Source organism: Acomys minous, assembly GCF_964271855.1.
Source record: "Acomys minous genome assembly, chromosome: 11".
NCBI lineage: Eukaryota > Metazoa > Chordata > Mammalia > Rodentia > Muridae > Acomys > Acomys minous.
Genome location: NC_140492.1, coordinates 60,111,400 through 60,137,138, shown reverse-complemented (window position 1 = coordinate 60,137,138; position 25,739 = coordinate 60,111,400). Strand labels below are relative to the sequence as shown.

Below are 25,739 nucleotides of genomic sequence, written 5' to 3'. Positions count from 1 at the left end.
TGCATGCTCCCACGTTAGGGTATCAGCAGAGGCCTAGAGGGACAGCAGGTTCAAAGGAAAGCTGGCACAGGGGGTGACCTGTGCTGAGAACCAGATGCAGAGTCTGTAGGGAAAATCAGTTTGCTTGAGTCTCGGTTGCCAAGGGCTTCAGGCTCCAGTGCGCCCTGGGGGTGAAACCTGCTGTTCTCCCAGCCTCCTTGAAGAGTGACCTTCCAGCCTCGGTGCATTTGAATGTGTCCATTGATAGGAATGTGTCCCATGTGTCCATTGATGTCCTTACCTCCCACCGCAAGCCTCGTGTCTGGACAGCTCTCTCTATAGTCCTTTATAGTGAGTGGAACTTATTTCTCCTGTAAATGCCACCCTTTGTTCACAGTCACATCTCTCGTTGGACACCGTGCCACCCAGTACCCATCCACTTGTCACCTTTTATTCCATCTGTATGCTTCCCTCCCAAGTGGGCTTTCCTTGGCCTGTGTTCCTTCTTAAGGTCTTATGTGCAGGTAGCACTGCCATCCGGGTCTCAGGCCTCAGGCAGGGTCCCACAGGACACATTCAGGTGAGAACTTCCCGAGGAGTGGCTGGCTATAGTCCCTGCCATGAGACCTGGTCGTCTGCTCCACTTGATGGTCCCCGTAGCCTTTGGGTTTAGGAGTGCGTAGCTGTGCCAGAAGACACCGGTGCCTCTGGCAGACAGCTTACTGACGTGTTCCCACCAGGACACTACCACCTATACCCTGCACTTGTGATCTGCCCAGGCAGGCAGGAGACACAGCCACCCATGGCTCCGATCCAGCGGTGTAGACGTGGGTGTTTTCACCTGCCCACCCTGGCTTCAGATACCTACTTTTGGCAGTTATGTGGCACTGGAGAGGACTAACAGAATGGCCCTGCCCCCCCACCCCCGCCCCGTCCTTGTCCCTGGTCCCCGCCCCCATGCACCTGCCAACCCTACCCCCTGCTCCTAGAGGCCATTGTGAGACTGTGTTTCTCCCAAGCCGCGCTTGGTGGGTAATTCTATGCAATCTTCTAAAATGATCTTAACTAGATTCATCCCACTATGCTGACTTGTGGCTCCCCTTGGTGGAAGTTCCAGTTACTGGTCATCGATGCTGGGTCAAGATGGCAGCTGTAACACCGCTAGAAACTCTGACCAGTAAGAAAGGGTAGAAGCCAGAGCGAATGCCTCCCTGGGTTGTCCCAGAAGGCCTCTTCTCATATGGTCTGGAGTTTCTGGATGCACGTGTTCAGATGAGAAGCCCATCGGCCACAGACTGTGCTTGTGTCTGCCTCACCCTGGGGGCGTCTGCTTTAACTGAGCTTGAGCAAGGGCCCCTCCTCATCGAGAAGCCGCCCTAGGCCAGGGATCTCACATAGGTGTAGGAAGTCTAGAAAGACAGAAAATTGACATCGGGGCAGATGAAGCTGGCAGGGATGAGATGAGGTGGCAGGGAGCCAGGCAGAGCCCAGCAGGACACCCGCGCCAGCTGGAGCTGTCTGGCTGCACAGAGGCTGAATCGACATCTGTAAGGCTCTGCCTTTCTGGGTTGAGTGCAGAGGGTCTGGGCCTGTGAGTTCTCTGTAAATGTAAAAATGTGCCACCAATAGTTAGGTGTGGGTGGTAGAGCCCAGTGCCACATACTGGGCAGGACACAGGGAGTTTGACCATGCTCCAGTGAACGGATATAGATAGATAGATAGATAGATAGATAGATAGATAGATATAGATAGATAGATAGATAGATAGATAGATAGATATATCAAATATATAACAAATTGGACTTGGGTTTATGTTGTTTGTTTCATTTTGTTGTTTTTTCATTTTAGTTTTTATTTTTTTATTTTTATTTTTTTAAAGATTTATTTATTTATTATTTTATATATACAATGCTCTGCCTGCGTGTACACCTGCATACCAGAAGAAGGCATCAGATCGCATTATAGATGGTTGTGAGGCACCATGTGGTTGCTGGGAATTGAACTCATGACCTCTGGAAGAACAGTCAGTGCTCTTAACCGCTGAGCCATCTTTCCAGCCCTAATTTTAGTTTTTAAATTTTCTTAGTGAGGGCCAGGGGTGGACATAGAAGGACCGGGAAATGTGTGTGATCAAGGTGCATGATGTGAAATTCTCACTAAAAGTATTATGTTATGGGGGGGGGGAAAACACAAAAAGGAGGATGTTATAGACTAACAGAAAAGATTTTTATGCTACATGGGTCGCATCTAAAGGATTTTCAAAATTCAGCAGTGAAAAGAGAGAGAGCCCCACACAGCATGTGGGCAAACACAGGATGTGTGTGCCCCGTGCCATGGTCTGAATGGTTGTGTAATCCCCAAAGGCATATGCTGAATCCTGCTCACCAGGATTGTATTGTATTGTATTGCTGCATTGTGATTCTGGGAGGACTTAAGAAAGGGCCTATTGGATTGGCTTACACAGTAAAGGCTGGCCAGTCTCAACAGTGCCTGTGTACACACCACGGAGCCAGAGACCCCAGGAACCGCTCAGACCATAAAGCTGAGTGCCTCAGCAGTCTCAAACCAGTGCTGGAGGCCTGGAAGACCCCTGGACCACCACTGGCTCTCAGTCTACGCTGGAAGGCAGAGGAAGCTGGCGTCGGATAGCACAGCTCAGGATAAGCGAGGGCAGGCGGACAGCCGTGCTTTCCCCTCACGCTTCTTTGCCTATGAGCCACTGGCTTGAGGATGCTTCTCCGACCCTGGATGAGTCCTCTCTGGAAGCGCCCTCACAGACAGAGCTTGTGTCTCTTGGGTCGCTTCCAAATCCTGTCAAGTTGACAGTTCAAAGCCCACCCACCATGCCAGCCGGGGTGAGAAGGTGTTGGGTTGTGGAGGCCGCTTTCATCAGCGGGTTAGTGCTGTTGTGCCAGATGACTAAGACACACCCACAATCCCCTTCTGCCGAGTAAAGTCACAATAAAAACTGTCAGCCTAGGAAGGGGCCTCACATCTGCCAACACCTTGATTTCTAGCTTCCCAGCTCTCCAAACTGTTAAGTTTTCACCCTTTAGAATCCACTGTGTTGTTTACAAGTCATACTTACTTTGGTCTGGCCTGAGACAGGAGGTAGAGAAACAATAGAAGGGATGTTCAACGTCGTTAGTTATTAGAGAATTGAGAATGAAACCCAGGGTAAGATAATCATGCATGGTTTTCCACACGGCTAAAACTATAAAGCCATGGCCAGGTGTGAAATCACATGCCTGAAATTGCAACATTTGGGGTGCTGAGACAGGAGGATGCTGGCCAGTTTGACTTAGGCTCATTTACATAACAAAACAAAAACAAAAACAAAACAAAAAACCCAAACCAATAACAAATAAATAGAATTTTAAAAAAATAGGGATAACATCAAATTCTGGGGAGTATGTGGAAAAACTGGGTGATCATACATTTCTGCTGCGGATGCAGTATGCTGCCATGGCTCTAGACTATAAACAGTGCCCCAGTTTCTTTAAAAATGAAGTATTCACCTACCATATGACCCAATCATTGTACTCCTGGGATCTTATCCAAGAGAAGTGTGTTTATACAAAATCCTGCCCAGGAATCTTCATAGAAGCTTTATTCACAATAAATCTAAACTGGAAACGACCCAGATGACCTCCAGAAAGTAAATAATTTCCCTATTGCCCAATTTGAAGAGCGCGACTTAGACACAAAAGCGAAGCCTGTCTCCAACAGTCTGGACGGGTTTCCAGAGAGCAACACCAAGTGTGGAAAGCCAGACCCAGAAGGCTATGCACTACACGATCCATTTTATAACATTCTTTTTGTTTATTTGTTTTGTTTTTCAAGACAGGGTTTCTCTGAGTAGCCTTGGATGTTCTGGATTCACTTTGTAGACCAGGCTGACCTCGAACTCATAGCGATCCACCAGCTTCTGCCTCCCAAGTGCTGGGATTAAAGGCGTGCGCCACCGTGCCAGGATCTTTCTCTTTGTTCTTACTGTTTCATGTTTTTGAGGCAGGATTGTACTCTGTGGCCCAGGATGGCCAGGAACTCCCAGGGTCTTCCTGCATCAGTCCCCTGGGTATTGGGTTGCAGATTAAGAAACCATGCCTGGCTTAGCATTGTTGGAAAGCTAGTTGTAGTGTTTGGGAACAGAGGGAAGGGAGTGTGTGTGTGTGTGGGGGGGTGTAGGTGTGGCTCTAAATAGAGTAAAGAGAAGGATGCAAGAAGGGCTGGAAACGCTCTGCATTGTTGCTGTATCTTTGTCAGTATCCTGGCTATGATATTGCGCAGTTGTGCAATGCTACCATTAACGGACACTGGGCAAGTGGTACCCAACATTTCTCTGCTTGCTTGCTTTTCTTTTCTCTTCCCTCTCCTCATCCTTCCCCTTCTCTCTCCTCCAGCTCCCCCTCCCTCTTTCCCTAGTACTGGGGTTCGACTCTAGGGTTTTGCCTGTGATAGGAAAGCACTAGACCACTGAATTGCATCCGCAGCCCTACTTTTACTTTTTATGATAAGGCAGGGTCCCACCAAGCTGCCCAGGATGGCCTTGAACTTGTGATCTTCCTGATTCATCTTCCGAAGTAGTGGTGACTACGAGCCTGCCTCCCTCAAGCCCAGCTCTGTGCGTTGTATCTTAACAGTGTGTATATCTGTAATTATCTCCAAATAAAAATCAATTATCAGGAAGCACCATTGACCTTATGGAGAGTTAAAACACTGAGGCTTTACTTTTGCTGAGAGAGAGAGAGAGAGAGAGAGAGAGAGAGAGAGAGAGAGAGAGAAAAGAAGAAGAAGAAGAAGGAGGAGGAAGAGGAGGAGGAGGAGGAGGAGGAGGAGGAGAGGAGAGGAGAGGAGAGCGCACGTATGGAGATCAGAGGACAACTTGCAGGAATCAGTCCTCTCTCCCAGCATCCCATGCCTGGCAGGTTTGGCAGCAATAACCTTTACCCTCGAAGGCATCTCAGCAGCCTGCAGAAGGCTCTTTTCTGAAAGCATATGCACACTGTGATGACCCCGGAGCACTGATCGTCTCTGTACCCTGGGAAGCAGAGAGTGAACATTACTGGAGTAGGCCACGGGCCAGTCAAGTTTTGACATGGCCTCTAAGAAAAGGAGCCTTTGGGTTGCCTTTCTCAGGAAGGCGTCTCCTGCATCGCGGCTGAGATGGCTGCTGCAGTGGCTAGCTGCTGGTGAAGAAAGGTCTCTATGCAGGACAGCAGTCCCCAGAGCCTGGAGTGGGGGAAAAACCCAGTGCTTCCTTAGCCTGGATGATGGTTGAAGGTGTTTCAAGGCGCTTCTGCCCAGGAGTGGGGTCTGGAGAGGGATGCGGACCTTGCATTCATGGCTTGCTGTTTTCTTACAGACACACACTGTTGTTTTACCCAGTCACCCCTGTCACCTGTCGGACTTACGCCAGTCAGGCAGATGTGGTGAGTGGCAGCTAGCTCCCTAGGAGGGGGTTGGGGCGGGCCCGTGTGGGACCTTAGGCCTCAAGCTACGCTCTGAACCCTGTTCTTACTTACCCCTCCTCTGAGGCCCTCCGTCAGTAGGGAGGCCCTCTCCCCACGCATAGGGGAGCAGTAATGGTGTTCTCTAACCCTCCCAGTCAGGGAGTTTGTGGGAGGCCTGCTGGGAAGCAGAGATCTGGGGGTTCAGAGTAAGGTTCTGGAGTCTTCTGCTTCAGTCCTGTATCAACTATAGTGGACACTTTGAAAGCATCTCTGTTTCCTTCTTTTGGGGTCGACCGACCTTTTCATAGGAATCCCCTAAGGCCATCAGAAAATGTATATATTTACATAATTATTCATAACAGTAGCAAGATTACAGTTAGGAAGTAGCAACAAAAAGGATTTTATGGTTGGGAGAGAGGAGGTCACCACAACATGAGGAACCGTATGAAAGGGTCACGGTTGAGAACTACAGATCTATGGGGTTATGGTTGGGGGATGAGGAACAATATGAAGAGAGCACCCGTGCACTCAGGAAGCCTGGCTTTGATGAAGGTGACAAGGACAGTGAGCATCAGGGTGACTGTAGAAGATGACACTGAGGTCCTCAGAGTAGGAGTCACTTCCCCAGGCAGCACTGGTGACGGCGACTCCAGGTTGGAGCTTGGCTTCCTGACGCTGAGTCCCAGAACACCTTGGTGCTTGCAGTTCTCCAGACAGCAAGAACCAATAGGAGGAAGAGGCCTGGTCACCCAGAGTGTGTTAATATTACTGCCCAGAAGGGTCTGGGGAGGGCTGGCTACTCCACCGCAGGATCTGGGGTTCCTAACATGAGTCTAACCATCTAAAACAGGGCACCGGCAAAGCTGTCCTGGTTACAGGTTGTGACTCTGGATTCGGGTTCTCTTTGGCCAAACATCTGCACTCAAAAGGCTTCCTTGTATTTGCTGGCTGCTTGATGAAGGTAAGACTGAGGCCGTTTTCTTCACCATTGTCTGAGCACAGTTACAGGGTGTGTGTGTGTGTGTGTGTGTGTGTGTGTGTGTGTGTGTGTGTGTGTGTGTGTGTGTATGTTTCTAACACCTGTTGCTAAAATGGCCTACACCTTTTCCACTTCAGTCTTATTTGTTTTACATAACCTTTTACATGTGTGCATCCATCCATCCATCCATCCATCCATCCATTCATCCATTCATCCATTCATCCATCCACCCATCCATGACTCCTTACGTCCATCCATCTGTTGCTCTGCCATTTATTCACTTGCCAGATGATAACAATGGGCCTGACACTTTGCTACATGTTGTGGAATAAGACTGGTCCAAGATCCAGTATCTTAGTTAGGGTTAGTATCGTTGTGATAAACACCATGACCAAAAGCAAGTTGGGGAGTAAAATGTTTATTTTGCCTACACTTCCTGCATCACAGTTCTTCAGAGAAGGCAGTGAGGGCAGAACCTCAAACAGGGCAGGAACCTGGAGGCAGGAGCTGATGCAGAGGCCATGGAGGGGTGCTGCCTGGCTCGCTCCTCATGGCTTATTCAGCCTGCCTTGTGATAGAACCCAGGACCTCCAGCCCAGGGGTGGTATCACCCACAACAGACTCATCCCCACCATACCAATCACTGATTGTGAAAATTCCCTGCGGCTTGCCTACAGCTTGATCTTTCGGAGGCATTTTCTTGGTTGTGATTCCCTCCTCTCAGATGACTCCAGCTTGGGTCAAGTTGACAAAAAACTAGCCAGTGCACGCAGGTAGCTCTCTGCCCAGTGTGGAGGACACGGCGCATAGACACAGCCAGAGAGCTAGGATGAAAGTGTCTCAAGCATGTTCAAGGATGCTCAGGGAGAATGCAGAGAAAGGAAGGGGTTGGCTCTGATTGACAGAGGAGGTGACGTTTGTTCAGGGCTGTGGGAAATATAAGTAAATAACGCTGTCATAGATGGAGACGGGGAGCGATGACCTGACAGACAAGAAGGGACAGCCCAAGCACCGCCTTGGAAATTAGAGCTTGCTGCTTTGGGACATCAGGTGGCATTTAGGGTACACGAAGGGAAGTACTAGGACATGTGACTGCAAATATAAGTAGGGGACTGTCCCCCAGTTGAGAGAGTTATGTGGCCCCCGCGGTTCACTTTTAGAACATTCCCTTGGCTCAGTATTTTTCTTTTTGGTTCTTTTTAGTTATCCCCCAACGCGCACGCACACACACACACACACACACACACACACACATACACACACATACACACACACACACACACACACACACACACACACACACAAACACACAAACACACACCTCAAGCTTTGGGCAGCCACTAATTTCCATCCCCCAGACTTGTCTTTTCTCATAGTTTCTCACATTTCACTCAAGGTTGCTGCGCTTATTTATTTTGCTTTTTAAGATATGTGCCTTTCATGGCGCACAATGCTTTGTTTGTTTGGTTTTAAACAGAGTTTCACTGTGTAGCTCTGGTTGGCCTGAAACTCACAGAGATCCATTTGTCTCTTCCTTCCAAGTGCTGGGATTAAGGTGTGCCCCGCCACACCTGGCTTTAGCATGGTTTTGAAGTCACCTATATTGCAATATGTGTTTTATAGTTCATTTCTTTTCCCACAGAATATTACTTGATTATATGGATATACTACAGTATACTTTTGCTCATTTGTACCCTAGATTAAGGTGTGCCCCGCCACACCTGGCTTTAGCATGGTTTTGAGAGTCACCTATATTGCAATATGTGTTTTATAGTTCATTTCTTTTCCCACAGAATATTACTTGATTATATGGATATACTACAGTATACTTTTGCTCATTTGTACCCTAGATTAAGGTGTGCCCCGCCACACCTGGCTTTAGCATGGTTTTGAGAGTCACCTATATTGCAATATGTGTCTTATAGTTCATTTCTTTTTCCACAGAATATTACTTGATTATATGGATATACTACAGTATACTTTTGCTCATTTGTACCCTAGATTAACTAGATAAAATCCTTAGAGTTTTTTTTTAATGTGTATGGATGTTTTGTCTGAATATATCGCATGTATGCCTGATGTCCCCAGAGGCCATAAGAGATGTCATATCCCCTGGTTGTGAGCCACTATGAAGCCAAGTCCTCTGCCAGAGCAGCAAATGCTCTTAATTGCTGAGCTATCTTTCCAGCCCCAAACTGCATTTTAAAGACTTCCATAAAAATAAACCTTCATTTATTATATTTATAAAAAAAAACTGGATGGAGTTTGGCTGTTTCAAATAAAGTCACATGCATGTGTTGGTATAAGCCTCAGGCTTTGCAAGGGATTGGAGTCACTCCCTACCTGGGCTGGGTCCTCAGTTCAGAGCCCGCCCCAGGGTGAGACAGACAGAGGTGACTGCATCCCTGTCTCCCCCTAGGACAAAGGTGATGCTGGGGTCAAGGAGCTGGACAGCTTGAAGAGTGACCGACTGAGGACCGTCCAGCTCAATGTCTGCAACGTTGAAGAGATAGAGAAAGCAGTGGAGACCGTCCGCTCCAGCCTGAAGGACCCCGAGAAGGGTAAGGGCCTCCTGAGACTGCGGGGTTGGTATGTGGCGCTATTCTGGGGTTCCCGCCCAGCACTGCCCTCCATTTGCTGGCACCCTGGCGAAAAGGCTTCTCTCTTTGTCCTTTAAACTCTTCCTCCTCAATAAAAGGAAGTGGGTTCAATTAAACATGCCTGTGCAACAGGGCAGTAAAGCATAGCCAGAGGCAAGTCTGAAATCTGTAGTGTGACAGAAGGGCATCCTGGTTCAGGCCAGTCCATCCAGTGCTCTTTGTGTCCACTCTGGGCAGGCACTGGGCTGAGTGGTGGGGACACAAAGATAGCTAAAGCACCCTCTGTCCCTGGGGCTGGACAGGTCAGTGAGTGGATTTTGATTTCTCTATCAGGGAGAATGGCATGGATGGGGCAGAGCAGGGAGAGGGGGCTGAGTCCAGTGCCAGGGTCATGGATGGATGGGCAGTGTGGTAAAGAGTTAGGGAGGTCATGCTGGAAGGAGGGCAGACATGTGCAATGATGGGAGGAGCCATGTGTGCTGGGGTGTGGCAGGTGGTCCCAGGCCATGGGGTGCTGGGGTGTGGCAGGTGGCCCCAGGCCATGGTGTGCTGGGGTGTGGCAGGTGGTCCCAGCCCATGGGGTGCTGGGGTGTGGCAGGTGGCCCCAGGCCATAGTGTGCTGGAGTGTGGCAGATGGTCCCAGCCCATGGTGCCCTGGGGTGTGGCAGGTGGTCCCAGCCCATAGTGTGCTGGAGTGTGGCAGATGGTCCCAGCCCATGGTGCCCTGGTGTGTGGCAGGTGGCCCCAGCCCATAGTGTGCTGGAGTGTGGCAGGTGGCCCCAGGCCATGGTGCCCTGGTGTGTGGCAGGTGGTCCCAGCCCATAGTGTGCTGGAGTGTGGCAGATGGTCCCAGCCCATGGTGCCCTGGGGTGTGGCAGGTGGCCCCAGCCCATAGTGTGCTGGAGTGTGGCAGGTGGTCCCAGCCCATAGTGTGCTGGAGTGTGGCAGGTGGCCCCAGCCCATAGTGTGCTGGAGTGTGGCAGGTGGTCCCAGCCCATGGTGCACTGGGGTGTGGCAGGTGGCCCCAGGCCATGGGGTGCTGGGGTGTGGGAGGTGATCCCAGCTCATGGTGCGCTGGGGTGTGGCAGGTGATCCCAGCCCATGGTACACTGGAGTGTGGCAGTTGGTCCCAGCCTATGGTGCGCTGGGGTGTGGCAAATGGTCCTATCATCAGGTTAAGATTGGTGGTGGCAGCAAATGAGGTAGGGGACTGTCTAATTTGCAGAAGGTGCCAGAGAGTAAAGGGACTGTCCTGAGCCTGAGATAATGGCCTGGTTAGACTTGTGAAGCTCTCTCTCTCTCTCTCTCTCTCTCTCTCTCTCTCTCTCTCTCAAGCCTGCATCTGGGTGGGGACAGGCGGGTTTAAGAGGAATGTAGGTGCTGCAATCCTGAACATAGCAGTAGGCAGAGCTTGCTAGCCGTGCTGAGAGAACAAAGTTGGCAGGCTTGATTTGAACGTGGGGATGATGAAGAGGCAAGAGGTGTCTTTCTGTCCTGCATAGCCAGTGTCCACGACTGCAAAAGCAAGACGAGGGGTGAGAAGACATGGAGGTGCTCGTGGGACACTGTGGGGGAGGGCGGTGTCCAGAGGGGAGGTAAGCAGTTAGGTCCAGGGAGGATGGAGACAGCTGCTACAGAGGTTGGCTAGAGTGTCTGAAGGCTAAAGGCACAGAAAATTTAGAAAGCTGGTGGTCAAAAGATCTAACATTACAGAGGCTCCCTGAGGCCTTGCATCCTCCTCTAGTTCTCGGGTACCATTCAAGTGGAACCCTGTGGAAGAGCCAGTCTGTGTTGTTGATCTTAGAGCCCCTTGACAGGCCAGGAAAAGAGGGGAGCTCCCTGCTCACAGCTGCTGAGTGGGGGTACCTGTGCTATGCGGCTGACCAACATTTGCCAGCCTGAAAAATGTCACCAACTCCGGGAAGGGCCTGTTCCGCGTGGCTGTTTGTTTGTTAGGGAGCCTGTCACTGGTGTCACCTCAGCAGTTCTGTGCTGTGTTCTCCAGTAACAGCAGCCTGTGTGTTGTGGACCCGCTGAGCATGTCTGTTTAACAATTAGCAAGGATAGTTGGTGTTCCTGGACCACTAAGAAAAGGCAGGTTGGGTCCCAGTGGGATGATTGCCAGCCGCATAGCCTGTCATTCTTCCTCCCAGCAGCCTCCCAGGGCAGCTAGGGTGTCACCTTCACACACTTGGAGGTGGGAAAGTAGCAGCAGCACCAAAAGGCCCCCAGAGTCACAGCTTTGGGACTTGTGATTGACAGATAGGAGCACAGCTGAGATCCATAGCCACGGCCCTGCCACCCATCATATCCCAAACCATGCTGCAGTTTGCGCGGGGTGGGGGTGGGGGTGGGGGGGTGTTTGGAATGTTCAGGTTCCGAGCCAGACCATCATCTCAGTCTACTCCTCCCGCCGAGCAGTGCTGACTTTGACCTCCAGGTGGCGCCCTCCCAGAATTCCCAGCAGTCGTGTTTAACTTCCCACCCAGACAGGATAAGGACAGGTGTGCTAGTCAGGCACACGCCTTTAATCCCAGCACTAGGAAGGCAGAGGCAGGCGTTTCTCTGTGAGTTCGAGGCCAGCCTGGTCTACAAAGAGAGTCCAGGACAGCCAAGGCTACACAGAGAAACCCTGTCTCAAAAAACAAAACAAAACAAACAAATAAAAGGACAGGTGTGCTCCTATCTTGGGCACATCTTGATACTGATTTTCATTCTGGCTCCATAGAACAGTCTGGAAGCCAACCTCAGCACTGAGGTAAAGGGGACTCTCTGCTTAAAGTGCCCCGCCGTCTTCCAGTTGTCCCACCTACCTTGCTTTGTAGGACTCCAAGGGACTGGACATCTGGAGCTTCGGCCAGCTCAACCCACTCCAGAAAAACCTGTTCACACATGCTGAGAGGCTGTGGGTGTGGCCTGACCCTGGAATCATTGTTTACCAATCAGTAAGCATTTATTGAGTCCCTGCTGTGTACTTGGGACTATGCTTGGTGCCTGGAGGGCTCTGACCCGTGAGGAGGAGTTTGGAGCTGGACAACCTCGTGGCAGTTATGCTGTGGGCAGGAAATACCTCACACTGAGCACGTCCCTTGGTCTGGGACGGGGAAGACTATTTACCCAGATCTTCGCCTCTCCAGAGAAGTGTGAACCAGGTCCTGTGTGGGCCTCAGTTTGTCCATCTGTGAAATGGAAAAGTACGTCTAGCCATCCCTTGCCTGGTCTAGACCTCACCACTGGCACCTGGGGCAAGGGGCCACAGGAATGGAAGGTACTAGAAGGAGAAGGGACTAGCCTGGCTACAGGTCCACGGCAGAGGTAAAGGATAAAGGCTGAGGCAGGGAGACCCGGAGGGGTCTTCTCTGACGGCACGATGCTGAGGTAAAAGAGGACGCGAGCTAATACAGGAGGAAACAGAGCTGACTCTTTGCCACAGGAAAGAAAACCGACAGCTATGTGGGGCTAAGCATGGGGGCTTGTCCTCAAACCTGGGTCCAAGTCGCACCTCTCTCACCGGGTCCCTGGTGACACTGAGCACAGGCCAGCCACTCAAAGCTTCAGGTGTCTCATTCAGCTATGCGCTGGATTAGCACATACTGTGTGAGTTAGTCATGAGGGCCAGGTGACATCAACAAGTGGCACTTTGGGACCTGGTAGCTGTCATTCTGAGCATCAGCCACCTTCCCAGGCCTGGGTGATGACGCATTGGATGGGAGGAGTGAATGCAGTACCCCGAATGGAAAACAGAACAGACTTGGGGACTCAGTGGGCTTAGGGTGAGTTAGCACTATGGCGCTCAGATGGGAGGGGCTGGAGGAGGAGGGGTGGGTGGGTCCATGCCTCCCGAGGACACAGGGAGGTGATGTCAAGGCCCTTCTGGGAAAGCAGCTGCCTTCCAGGCTGGCGGGGGCGCTGTTGGAGTTTGTTTAGAACACTGGCCGGCTGGGGATTCTGGAGAGCTCCTAGGTCGACTCCTGCTACTTTGTCAAGTCAGCAGGCCTATCACGCAGTGTACTTCCACAGGTCACATTTAATTAATCTTTATTGGATAGTGGTGCCGGGTAAAATTGTTTTTTTTAGGTAGAGCATGCACACAGGCATTTTATATAGGTCAAGTGATACTGCCCCATCTGAATCAAACGCGATGCCGATGGAAAATTCCATAAACATGAGGTGGAAGAAGAGACTGTCCCAACATTCAGGAGAGCAGAGAATGGAAATGGGGAAGGGGCCATAGAAGAACAGGGCGAGCAGCGGATAGAGGTTGGAGTCCAGAGTGGCGTCACGGCGTAGAGAGGGTAGGGTGGCCTCGAGCTTGCTCGATTTTTCCTCTGATGAGTATGAAGTGTCCTTCCTCGCCTCTTTTGATTAAGTTTGGCTGACAGTCTATTTTATTAGCTACTGGAATGGTTCCTCCAGGTTTCTCCTTGGTAGGATGGTCTCGCGGGAGCTCGGTTTAAAGAAGATTCCTTCTCTCTTTCTTTCGAGACAGTTCTTCTGTGTCACCCTGGCTGTCCTGGAAGTCACTCTGTAGACCAGGCTGGCTTCAATCAAACTCAGAGATCTGCCTGCCTCTGCCTCCCGGGTGCTGGGATTGCAGGCGTGTGCTTTGCCGCCATGGTGGCTTGAAGAAGGCTCGTTAGGACATGGGATGTGTTTGTAGGCCTCCACCCTGGATTGAGCTCCTAATGTAGACAGTTGAAAGGTGGCTTCTGGGGCAGAGGACAAGTTGCAGCTGCATAAAACAAGAAGGGCAGACAGCTGTGGGGGTGGAGGGGCTGGGGCAGGGGCCTAAGACTCTCAGGCCATGGCTGCTAGAGAGGCTTCGGGCTCTGGGAAGCCAGAAGATAGTCCTGGGAGCTGTGGAGTTTTCTCAGATGCCTCGGGTTGTGCGGGTTGTGCCTCGGGGTCACAACTTCAGCAAGATGAACTGCAGGCAGGAAGCCCCAGCAGGCAAGAGGCAGCAGGAGGGCACTCTTTGGACGCTTAGTTGAACCAGCAATTTCCTCTCCTTAATAAATGCCCTTAATTCCCCATAATTGAAGGAGAAGGCACCAGAGGTCAGCTGACCAAGCTTCAAATTGGGCAAGACGGAAGAAAAGCAACTTGGAGGCCAATTATTTGGTCACTTACACACTCATTCCCATGATGCCCTGGGAGAGTGAGGCTTGGGCCTCACAGGCAGTGAGCAGTCACTGTGTCTGCTGGAGGCCCTGCACGGAGCACTGGGCTTCTGGTGGCAGCAGATCAAAGACAGAAGATCTCCACAACAAAGACTCAGGACCCCACTCTGCCCTGAGGCTCTGGCCCATCCACTTTTTACACCCCCCAAAAACCAACTCAAAACAGGCCCTGAAAAAAAAAAAAAAAAGACCATATTCCTTTGGCTCAGGTTCAGCTCTGCCTCTGACTTAATGATGAGACTTAAAAATCTGTCTTTTCCCTTGACAGCTTTGGTTTCCCTTCCTGCGAAAATAGTTTACAGACAAAATAAACTCTAAGAACTTTCCAGAACCAACACTGTCTGAGGCTACAAAAGCCAGCTGTCCCTTAGCGGCTCTTGTATAAAACAGTCAAGTGCAGAATGCTGGGAGAATAGGCATCCTCTCAGAGCCTGGAGGAAGAGAGGCACTGGCAAATAGGCTACAGAGCTGGGAGATGGGGGTGTGTGTGTGGTGTTAAATATGTGGCCACCAGCAAACAGCCACACGCTCAGAGAAGAAACGCGAGAGAACAGTATTGTTAAGAGTCCACCAGGCAGAATGGGGTGGGGCGGGGCCTGGTCATGAACAAGGCTTGCCAGCAGAGCCCATAACTTAATGGGTGACCTTGACAGTTCGTGCCCTTCTGTGAACTTGGCTTGGAAAATTCCCGAGGTTTCCCTGGCTGCTGGCAAAGGAGGGACAGCAGAAACAGCAGCAGAGTCGAGTGAGTAGGCGAGGGGTGTGGACTTGAGGTCATAAGGAGAGGGAGATGCCTACCTTTGTGACTTCTCTCTTGCCGTGACAAGCACCATGACCGTTGGGAGGGAAGGGTTTGTTTGCCGTATAAACTTCACCATCACAGTTCATCACTGAAGGAAGTCAGGGCAGGAACTCAAAACAGGAGCCTAGAGGAAAGAGCAGGATCAGAAGGCGTGGAGGAGTGCTGCTTACTGGCTTGCTCAATTTGCTTTCTTATGAACCCCAGAACCACCTGGCAAGCCATTGTATCATCCAGAGAGGCTGGGCCCTTCCTAATAGAAAACACCCTATAGACTGCCTACAAGCTGACCTTATGGAGGCATTTTTCCCCCAATTAATATTACCTCTTTTCAGAATTGTTTAGGTTTGTGTCACGTTGACAAAATACAACCAGTTCAGTGTTGGAGTGATGGAAGACACAGGCTCAGTGATGAAGGGCTGAGAATTGATTCAGCCAGTGGTGACATGAAGCCTGCATGTTCTACCGCAGGGACCTTCTATGCTTGTGGCCAGGGTGTTGGGTGTCTCTCACCTTTAATTCTTTGGTTAACTCTAGAAATGTTTTCTGAGAGCCTTGTGCAAGAGGCTGGGTAGTCATGGAGAAAGAGATCAAAGTAGAGGGCCGGCAGCAGGCTGGTGGCTGGCATTGGAGCCCACATGGTGACAAGCTGTGTCCTCTCTTGTCCAGGAATGTGGGGCCTGGTTAACAACGCAGGCATCTCCACCTTTGGGGAGGTGGAGTTCACCAGCATGGAGACCTATAAGGAGGTGGCAGAAGTGAACCTCTGGGGAACAGTGCGCACCACAAAAGCCTTCCTCCCCCTTCTCCGAAGGGCCAAAGGTGAGTTGGGAAGACTGTACCTGCCAACACGCATAATAACAGCGAGTCTCAGAGCCATGGTGGGCTTGGGAACGGTGGTAGGCTGAAGCGCACGGCCAGGTAGGGGAGAGGGGTCTGGAGCTCTCAGAAGTGGCGCGGATGAGCTGGGCCTGCTGGCGTATGTCTGTACACCCACATGGGAGACTGAGGCAGGAAGATCTTAAGGCTAAGATCCATCTGAGCTAATAGTGAGACCCTGCCTTAAAAGCACACACACACACACACACACACACACACACACACACACACACACACAAAGCTTTGGCTGTCCTGGACTTGACGTGGCACACGCCTCTAATCCCAGCACTGGGGAGGCAGAGGCAGGTGGATCTCTGTGAGTTCAAGACCCACCTGGTCTACAAAATGAATCCTGGACAGCCAAGGCTACACAGAGAGAAGCCCTGTCTCAAACCGCACCCCACACCCCACCCCTGCCAACACACACACACACACACACACACACACACACACACGCAGGGCAATGGTCTATGCACTTACTTAGGCCTTGGGGACCGCAGCAGCTTTCCCTCTAAGAATCATTCTGGGGAAGAGGTGACCTGTGCTCCAGATATGTCTGTATGCTGTTAAACACATTTTAACTTAAAAAAAAAAGAGAGAGAGAGAGGAGAGACATTGTGCTGTTTGGTCCAAACTGGAGACAAGAAATTTGGAGGCTTGACAGACTGCCCGAATCAAATAAGATAGCCAACTATGATCAAAACAGCCTCAAAAGTCATAAGGTCCAGATTTTCTCCCTGGAACAGCAAGCTGCTGTGACAACAGGGACCTGATCCCCAGACCTGGCCCAAGGTCTTGGCGGCACAGAAATGAACAGGGTGCTGCGGCCTGTATTCTTTAATAGGCAGTTCAACTTTTCAGTGACGTCACGCTTAGCAGTGTAGGTTTCTTCCTGGGGACACGCCTTAGACAGGCTGCTCTCAGGTCAGCCTGGGCTGAACTCCAGCTACGGCCAGAATAGGAGAAGTTGCAGTGGGCACCTACACTCCCAGGCTGGGCCCGTGACAGGACACTTTTGAAACCCCCGTTCTCTCTATGCCTGAGTCAGTCAAATGTCCAGCTTTGAAATCAGCCTTGGAAAACATGTCCCTGCCTCTCCCCCTCACCCCCAAACTTCCCTCCTGGCCATCTGCCTCTCCTGCTTCCCTTCCCCCTCCACCCCCCCACCATCCTGCCCCTGACCCAGCCCACTTCTTTCCAGATCTGGTATTGGGATGAGCCCACCAACCCAAGTCCTCCTCTGTTCTGGGGCATTCTAGACCCCCTTTTACCAGCCTCGTCCTGAGCCCTCTGGCTTCTGCCCTCTATCTCTGCCCCTGGCCATGGCAGCGGTCAGTACCCACCTGGACTCAGGGTCCTCCCTCTCTGTGCCTCTGACTGAGGAAGCTGAACTTTAACTTCCCCAAGAGGGAGGAGGAGGAAGAGGATTTGGTTTGTGTTTCTCCCTGACCAGCATCAGCCTCTGCTTAGGATGAACATACAGGTCGCATGGCCATGACCACGCCATCGCCCACATGCTCCCATGCTCCCAGTGTGTGTGTGTACACCACGCTATTATCACCAGGCGGGCTGTGGCGGGTTATCAGTTAGCTGTGTGCTGCCTATTTCACTCCCCCACCCCCACCCCTACCCTGCCCCGGGCACACAGGTTTGTTTCCCCTTCCCTCCTCCTGCCTGGCACAGCAGAGGCCGTGAGAAGCGTAACACTGACTAGCTAGCTGAGTGGTCCAAAAAGGTTCCCCCGTGCCTCTGGGTGCTTCTAAAGCTGCCCCTGCCGAGCCCAGGGCAATGCTACCTGAGCAGACATTTGCTGTCTTCTTCTATAGGCCGTGTGGTTAACATCAGCAGCATGATGGGCCGCATGGCCAACCCAGCCCGCTCGCCTTACTGCATCACCAAGTTTGGGGTAGAGGCTTTCTCCGACTGCCTGCGCTATGAGATGCACCCTCTGGGTGTGAAGGTCAGTGTGGTGGAGCCTGGCAACTTCATCGCTGCCACCAGCCTCTACAGCCCCGAGCGGTTCCAGGCCATTGCCAAGAAGATGTGGGACGAGCTGCCTGAGATCGTCCGCAAAGATTACGGCAGGAAATACTTCGACGAGAAGATCGACAAGATGAAGACCTACTGTGACAGCGGCTCCACGGACACATCACCTGTCATCGATGCTGTCACACATGCCCTGACCGCCGCCACCCCTTATACCCGCTACCATCCCATGGACTACTACTGGTGGCTGCGGATGCAGATCATGACCCATTTTCCAGGCGCCATCTCTGACATGATCTATATACACTGAGGAGCCAAGAGGCCCCTGTGGCCTCAGCCCGGGCACCTGGTGGGAGGGAAAAGGATGAAGGGAGGGAGTTGATACAGTTACCTTTTAATTAAACATTGTGGATTCTCCACTGTCTTAGGAAGACCTATTTTAGCATTAACCTTACTTGTTTAACTTGGTGAATGGTTTGGGCCTTCACAAACATGGGGGCACAGGTGGGGGTGGCCCTAAACCTCAGGGCCAACATGGTGCACGTATCTATCTTGAGTTGATTTTATACAAGGATTTGTGGATAGTATCTTTATATTAAAAACAGATTATTAGAATAGAATACAAAAATCATATTTAAGCCAAAACATCCATTCAAAGTATTTCTCCCATTTGATCCTTAAGGAAGCTTCATGAGTAAAAAGAACAGATTTTTTTTTCCCCTTGTGTGCATGAAAGAGTTTTCAGGTTACAGAGGCCGTACAAAATACCTCTTTCATTGTGCCCAAGGCGTCCCACTCATACTCTGTCATGGCTGTAAAAGCTCAACACATTTGTGTTCCAGGGACACTTTGGACCCATCAGTCCAGGAACCCTCCGACCAACTCTGTGTCTTCTCTTGAGCCAGTCAGTCAGACCAGGTGCCACTGTGTTTCTCTGCACACCCATGGCACTGAAGCCAGTGACTCTCAGCTAGCCGGGGGTGGGAGATCTAGAGATTTCCAGCTGAGGTTTCAACACCCTTTTTAAAGACTCAGGTTAAACCTGGGTGGAGATGCTCTCTGGCCAAGAGTGCAGTTTGATTTCACCTAGGACAGGATGTGTAGGACAGGATTTGTGCTACACTCGGGTCTGCAGACCCAATGGTGCCAAGGCTGGGGCACTGAGACACTTCCTCGGCAATGGGTCTAGATGCCTGTTTGTCTTGTGTGCTCATGTGGTGCTCCGGAAACATACACCTGCTCCACAGGAGTTCAAGGTGGTCACCTCTCCTCTCTCTACTGTGAACTTCTTTTTAATTAAGTTGAGCCACTGCTAGGCAGCCTGTTGTTGGCAATCAAGGAACCTTTGAATTTGAAAGCTGCTTGTACCTGAAGTTGCCCAGGGTCTGGGTATTTGGACCCGAACCAGATTCCAACGTATTCCAGGTGGCAGCAAGCCTTGGGCAGGGTGTTCAGTGCCAGCTTTACGTATCTAAACAATCATTTGTGCCTCTTGTTGCAAAGTCTAGGCCTGCCACTAGAGGGAGCTCTGCCTCCTCGCCTAGAGCCTGCTGGGCTCCGGAGTTTTCAGTCACACAAGCTAGAGGTCTTTCCAAGAGTGTTTGACCACCTACTTGGATGCTTCCTGGGAACAAAGAGAGGAGCGAAGCCCCCTTGGAAACTGATCCCACACTCCTAGCAGCTGTTCTAGCCTCAACCCGGAGCCTGGAGAAAGCAAAAGAATCTGGGCAGCTACAACAACAGGCTGCAGGGTGCAGGCAGTGGCGAGGCAAAGAGAGTCTCACAGAGAGTGATTTCAGCCAGCCTTTTGGGCTTTTTGACCGCTCTGGATTCAAATGGGGGGGGGGGGTGCCCTGTTCTAGCCTCTTGTCTTCAAGGCAAGGAAGATAGTGCCTGAGAGGGAAGCAGAGATGGAGGCATGGCCCCAGGGATCACAGTGTTTACCTACAGCGCGGTGGTTTTGTACTGCAGAACCGGCCTACAGCTGGAGCCTTTCTGGGGCGGTTTGGTTTTTGTTTTGTTTTTGTTTTTTAACATATTGGGAGAATGTGTTTTCATGCTTAATAAAGAGATTGCTTGTAACACTTGGAGAGTGCCTTCGAGTTACACTCGTGCAGCCGTCCATCACTGAGGGCTGGAAGGGGTTGGGCGTGACACATACTTGAGCACTGAGTAGCAACAAACTGAATGCCAGAGAATCCACGTTGGGCTCTGTAGCTACAAAAGAGGTCCGCCAGGTCAGGCTGTTATGATTTATTTTTATTTGTGATTCTGCTGACTATCTTGCTGGCCCTGATTTTTAATCTTTTTTTTCCCTAGTAACTGAAAAGCCCAAGGTTGCCGGGCGTGGCAGCGCACTCATTTAATCCCAGCACTTCGTAGGCAGAGGCAGGCAGATCTCCGTGAGTTCGAGGTCAGTCTGGTCTACATAGTGAGTTCCAAGCCAGCCTGGACAGTAAGACCCTGTCTATGAAAAAAAAAAAAAGCCCAAGATACCGTCTCTTCAAATGATCTCAATGTTAATTCAAACCTCCCACTTAAACCTTTACATGTTGCAACTATCAGCCTGCTTGGACACAGAAACTACCTTTGATCTTTACGAGACAGCTGAGGTCAGCAGATCACAGGTTGTACCCATTTTATAGGTCGTATAACTGAGGCCCAAAAGAGGACAGCGACTCAGCCAGCATCAGTGGGTGGGGGCAGAAGCCTCCAGAGTTAATGTGAGCAGGTAGTTTGTATTTCATTGCTTAATCCACCGATGGCATGTTGTTATAACTGACCAGTATCACCAGGAGCATTCTTTGTCTTACCGACGCCTACATCTTCCCTGTGACCTTTTGAGTCAGGGTCTAGCAGTGCACACTGGCTGCCACCTGGTTGCACCCTTGGGCTTCAGTTGGGACCTCTGGCTGCTGCAGCTAGCATGACCCCATCCTCTGATGGCTGGAAATGGACATGACTCTTATGTTTGATAAGCCATATTTTCTGAGCTTAATATTGCACTCCAAGGCCATGAGGCTGTGGTGAGCAGGTGACAGGACAGCCTGGCTCAGCCTGTCACAAGCTGCTAGGGCTCTGCCCCTGCCACCTATGTTATGGCAAAGAGTCTTGAGACTCCCGCTGTGAGGTCTGCTCACTTCCTGCTTTGCAAATCCGTGAGCACTCTCCTGGGACAGGTGAGCAGGCCAGACTCTCCCAAGCTTGGAGAACCAGGGAACAGCAGCAGCATCGGACACGCTTCCCCAGCCAGTTACACCCCCCCCCCCACATGATTCTCCCAGCTGCCCTGACAGGTAGGGAGGGTGTGGCCAAGATCTACTTTACAGATATGAAAACAGGCTTTCCCTGAGTGTCTCGTCACATCACGGGAGGGACAGAGCCGACTAGCCAAGCCTGAGCTCACCTCCAGCCCAGAGGCAGTGATGCGTGAAAAGCAAGGCAGATGGTACCAGGATCTAAAATAAGGAGGGGGAAAAAATACCTCGATTATGTAACAAGCGAGAGGAATCTTTAAGCTCGAGCACAGTCACAGTCACAGTGCATGGCCACACAAACCAGCTCTCCCCGCCCACCCCCCCTTTGGCATTCTGAGCATGGCTCCCTGGGAGACCGTGTTGTGGCACGCAGCCTGCTAGTGTAAGGGCTATACTATGCCCATCGGGCATTTCAGAGGACAGATTTTTTTTTTTTTTTTTTTTTAGAAACACTTGGGCCCACACTTCCAGGGGCTGGAGAGGCACGGGAATAGAGCTTGGGACGGTTAGTCTCAGTTTTACTCAAAGAACTTGGGCAAAGAGAGAGAGAGACAGGAGGCACTTGCACACGCCGTCACAGCCCAGTTGTCCCCATTCATCTTCCGTGGTGAGCAGGTTATGAGCGGTGGCCGAACAGTCTGCCCATTCAGCAGACAAGGAACCAGAGCCTCAGGGAGGCGGCATGATTGATGGGAGATCATAGCCAGAAAGGGAGTTTCTGTCTCTAGGAAACCTCCTAGTCCTCAGTCTCCCCAACAGGACCCCAGATCTGAGCTAGACTTAATGATGGAAATATGGACAAGGTGGTAGCATTAAGTGCAATTTTTTTTTATTTAATTCACTTTGCATCCTCATCTCTTCCCCTCCCTCATCTCCTCCCAGCCCCATCCTCCCTCCATCATCTCCCCCCCACCCCCTTCCTTGGTCACCAGAAAGTGGGAGCCCTCCTCTCCTATTATCTGACCCCAGCCTATCAAGTCTCACCTGGGCTGCCTGCATCCTCTTCCTCAGTGACCTGGCAAGGCCGCCTCACCAGGGAGAAGTGATCAACAAGTGGGCGCCAGAGTCCATGTCAGAGGCAGCCCCTACTCCCCATATTAGGGGACCCACAAGGAGACTGTGCTGCCTGTCGACTACATCTGAGCAGAGGGTCTAGGGCCTCACCATGCGTGGTCCTTGGTTGGTGCATCAGTCTCTGCAGCCCTGGTCCCAGACTTAATAAGGCCATAGTTTTGGGGTTTTGTTTGGTTTGGTTTGGTTTGGTTTTTGGTTTTTCGCGACAGAGTTTCTCTGTGTAGCCTTGGCTGTCCTGGACTCACTTTGTAGGTCAGGCTGGCCTCGAACTCACAGCGATCCGCCTGCCTCTGCCTCCCGAGTGCTGGGATTAAAGGCGTGCGCCAGAAGGCAGAGTGGGAAAGAGGCGCATCCATTGCCATGTCCAAGGTATCGCTGAGTAGCCCTGGTCGTGATGTGAGGGCTGTGAAAGCAGGGGCAGGAAAAATTCCAAGGTGGTGCTCAGGGCCACTGATATGCATCAGAAAGAAGAAAAGGAGGGAGGGAGGGAGGGAGGGAGAGGGAGAGGGAGAGGGAGAGGGAGAGGGAGAGGGAGAGAATGAACGAGAATCCCAGAGATGCTGCAACCCAGAATACTCCCTGCTGTTCTCAATGAGATTTAATTACTCGCTCACATGTCAGGCTACTCTGTCTTATCAAATTAGAGGTGAACTTAATTACTGCCCCTGGATAACCACACGGAGCTGCTCAGAGGTAGAGCGGACTGGCTGCCTGTCTCAGTTTCTCTGAAGACGGACCCGGGCTGTTGGCTCTGCGGTGGCGTCCCAGTCCCTCCTTTTGTTGTGCTCTGCAGAAAAGTTTTGGTTCAGAATGTCTGGTCAATGTTGCGCCAAAGGGATGCAGGATGCGCCGCAAGAAATGGAGACCTGTCCAATCTTGCCCGATCTCAGGAGCTAAGCACAGTCGGACTTTGTTAGCACTTGGGAAGAAACCCAAAGACAGAAGCCAGGCTCTGTGCTGCGTAGCTGCAGTCCTAGCAGAAAGGTATCAGGAGTTCAAGGCCAGCCTGGGCTACAAAGCAAGACACCTCAACCCCAGCAAGGGAAGAAAAGAGCAGGCATGATGCTACCCAAGAAAACACAAGAGTTATGGAGACGGGGACACAAGGTTATCTTCCAGGAAAGAGGGTAAAGAGCAAGCCCCACCCTGTCTCTTCTCAAACACTCAGGGGGACGGGTAGAATTCAGAGCTACCTGTCATCAGACTACAGGAGACCCTGGGTGAGATTTTATTCCCAGACTAAGGAGTTCCTAATCATGTGGGCTGAGGTGGTGGTGGGGTGGGGTGGGTAGACTGAACCACTTTAGGCACTCTTTGATGCTCGAGGCAGCCAGGTTGCTACAATGCCACCAAGAGTGTGGAAGTACCTGGGGAGGAGAGGGCAGATCAAGCTGAGGAGACCACAGATGCTCCCCCTGAGAGGCTGGGTTTCCAGAGGGCCCAGCCTGTCTTGCTAAGGGCTGGAACTTGGGGAGATAGCATCTTTGAAAGAAAAGAGCAATAGGGAGTCTTGAAGAATTACAAGACCATCAATAATTAGATGCAGGTGAGATACCCAAGGGTTGTTTGGTTTAAGTAGGATCTCAAAAGCCATTTGGCCCCTGGGTCCAAAGCTAACTGTGTACAGATCTTCCAGGAAATGGGTTCAAACCAACAGAGAAACAAACCAAACCAAAAATAACAGAGTCATGGTCAGGGATGTGGCTTGGTAGTTGAGCACTTGCCTGACATTCAAGAAACCCTGGCTCTCACAGCAGTACCACAAAGCACAAAGAGATAAGCAAACACCTAGAGTCAGTAGGTAGAGTGGGCCCAGGACTTCAGCTCTTCAAGGTAGCTCCAAAGCACAGCAAGAAAGCAAAGGTTGGGGGGAAAAAAGGGGGGATGTGATGTGTCACTGCAGTACATTTGGATGGGATGGGGGTGACATTCAAACCCAACCCTTGTCTGCCCTTTGTGTGCCAGAGACTTCTCTCATGCTCAAGGGCAGCCCAAAGCTACAAAGCTGCCTATTCTCTGGAACATCCCTGGGGTTTGGCAGTGGAGGGACAGAGTGTGCACTTCTGTCTTAGTTATTGCTCTGTTTACCATAACCAAGGCCACCGTTAAAAAGGAAAACATTTACCTGAAGCCTCTCTTGCAGTTTTAGAGAGTTCCTTCATGGTCGTTATGGTGGAAAGCAGCCGGGCATGGCCCTGCAACAGTAGCTGAGAGCTTTGCATACCGATCTGCAGGCAGCAGGTAGAGAGGGTGACACCAGGTCGGCTGTGGGCTTTTGAAATGTCAGAGCCCACCCTCAGTGACACACCTCCTTCAACAAGGCCACACCTCCTTTTTAAAATTTTTTATTTAATTAATTTATTCAGATTGCATCTCAACTGTTATCCCATACCTTGTATCCTCCCGTTCCTCCCTCCCTCCCGTTTTCACCCTATTTCCCTCCCCTATGTCTGTGACCGAGGGGGACCTCCTCCCTCACTATATGGTCAAAGGCTATCAAATCTCATCTTGGTAGCCTGCTTATCCTTTCTTTGAGTGCCACCAGGCCTCTCCACCATGGGGAAGTGGTCAAATATGGGACACCAGAGTTCATGTCTGAGACAGTCTTCGATCTCCAATCGACTGTGGAGAATGTCCTGTCCATTGGCTAGATCTGAGAAGGGGCTCGGTGTTTACTGCAAGTATTGTCCTTGGTTGGTACAGTAGTTTGAGCTGAACCCCGGGGGTCCAGATCCACCCATCATGTTGTTCTTGTTGTAGGTTTCTAGGGCCCTCTGGATCATTCTATTTCCCCATCTCCCATACTTCCATCACTTAGAGTCCCAAAAGGATGACCTCACAACCATCCCAATCTCCTGCTAAGTGAAGACTTTCATGGGACATTCCTCTCGGGCTAGTGACCAATTATAAGTGAGTATATACCATGTGAGTCTTTCTGCTTCTGGGTTAACTCACTCATTATGATCATTTCTAGTTTCCTCCATTTCTCCACAAATTTTGGAATTTCCTTGTTTTTTGGTAGCTGAGTAGTATTCCATAGTGTAAATGTACATTTTTTAAATCCATTCTTCGGCTGAGGGGCATTTAGGTTGTTTCCAGGTTCTGGCTATTATGAATAAGGCTGCTATGAACATGGTTCAGCATATGCCCTTGTGTGGTGGAGCATCTTCTGGGTATATTCCAAGGAGTGGAATAGCTGGGTCTTGAGGAAGCCCTATTCCAAGTTTCCTGAGAAAGCGCCAGATAGATTTCCAAAGTGGTTGTACTAGCTTGCATTCCCACCAGCATTGAATGAGTGTTCCCCTTTCTCCCACATCCTCTACATCCAGCATGTGCTGTCACTTGAACTTTTGATCTTAGCCAATCTGATGGGTGTAAAATGGAATCTCAGAGTCGTTTTGATTTGCATTTCTCTGATGACTAACGATGCTGAGCATTTCTTTAAGTGTTTCTCCGCCATTCGATATTCCTCTGTTGAGAATTCTCTGTTTAGTTCTGAGCCTCATTTCTTAATAGGCGGGTGACCAATGGGATCTAACCGACAACCCAGAAA

General features: G+C 50.8%; 1 protein-coding gene across 1 annotated transcript in view; it reads left to right on the top strand.

The window, feature by feature from the left end:
• BDH1 (3-hydroxybutyrate dehydrogenase 1) overlaps positions 1-19,945 on the top strand; it is a 33,483-nt gene extending 13,538 nt beyond the window's left edge. The window contains exons 3-7 of the mRNA XM_084800917.1: positions 5,345-5,411; positions 6,283-6,393; positions 8,831-8,972; positions 15,660-15,812; positions 17,696-19,945. Of these exons, the coding sequence (XP_084657043.1) occupies positions 5,345-5,411; positions 6,283-6,393; positions 8,831-8,972; positions 15,660-15,812; positions 17,696-18,165 (943 nt within the window). The 3' untranslated portion in view covers positions 18,166-19,945. The remainder of the gene's footprint in view (positions 1-5,344; positions 5,412-6,282; positions 6,394-8,830; positions 8,973-15,659; positions 15,813-17,695) is intronic.
• The last annotated feature ends 5,794 nt before the right edge of the window (positions 19,946-25,739 follow it).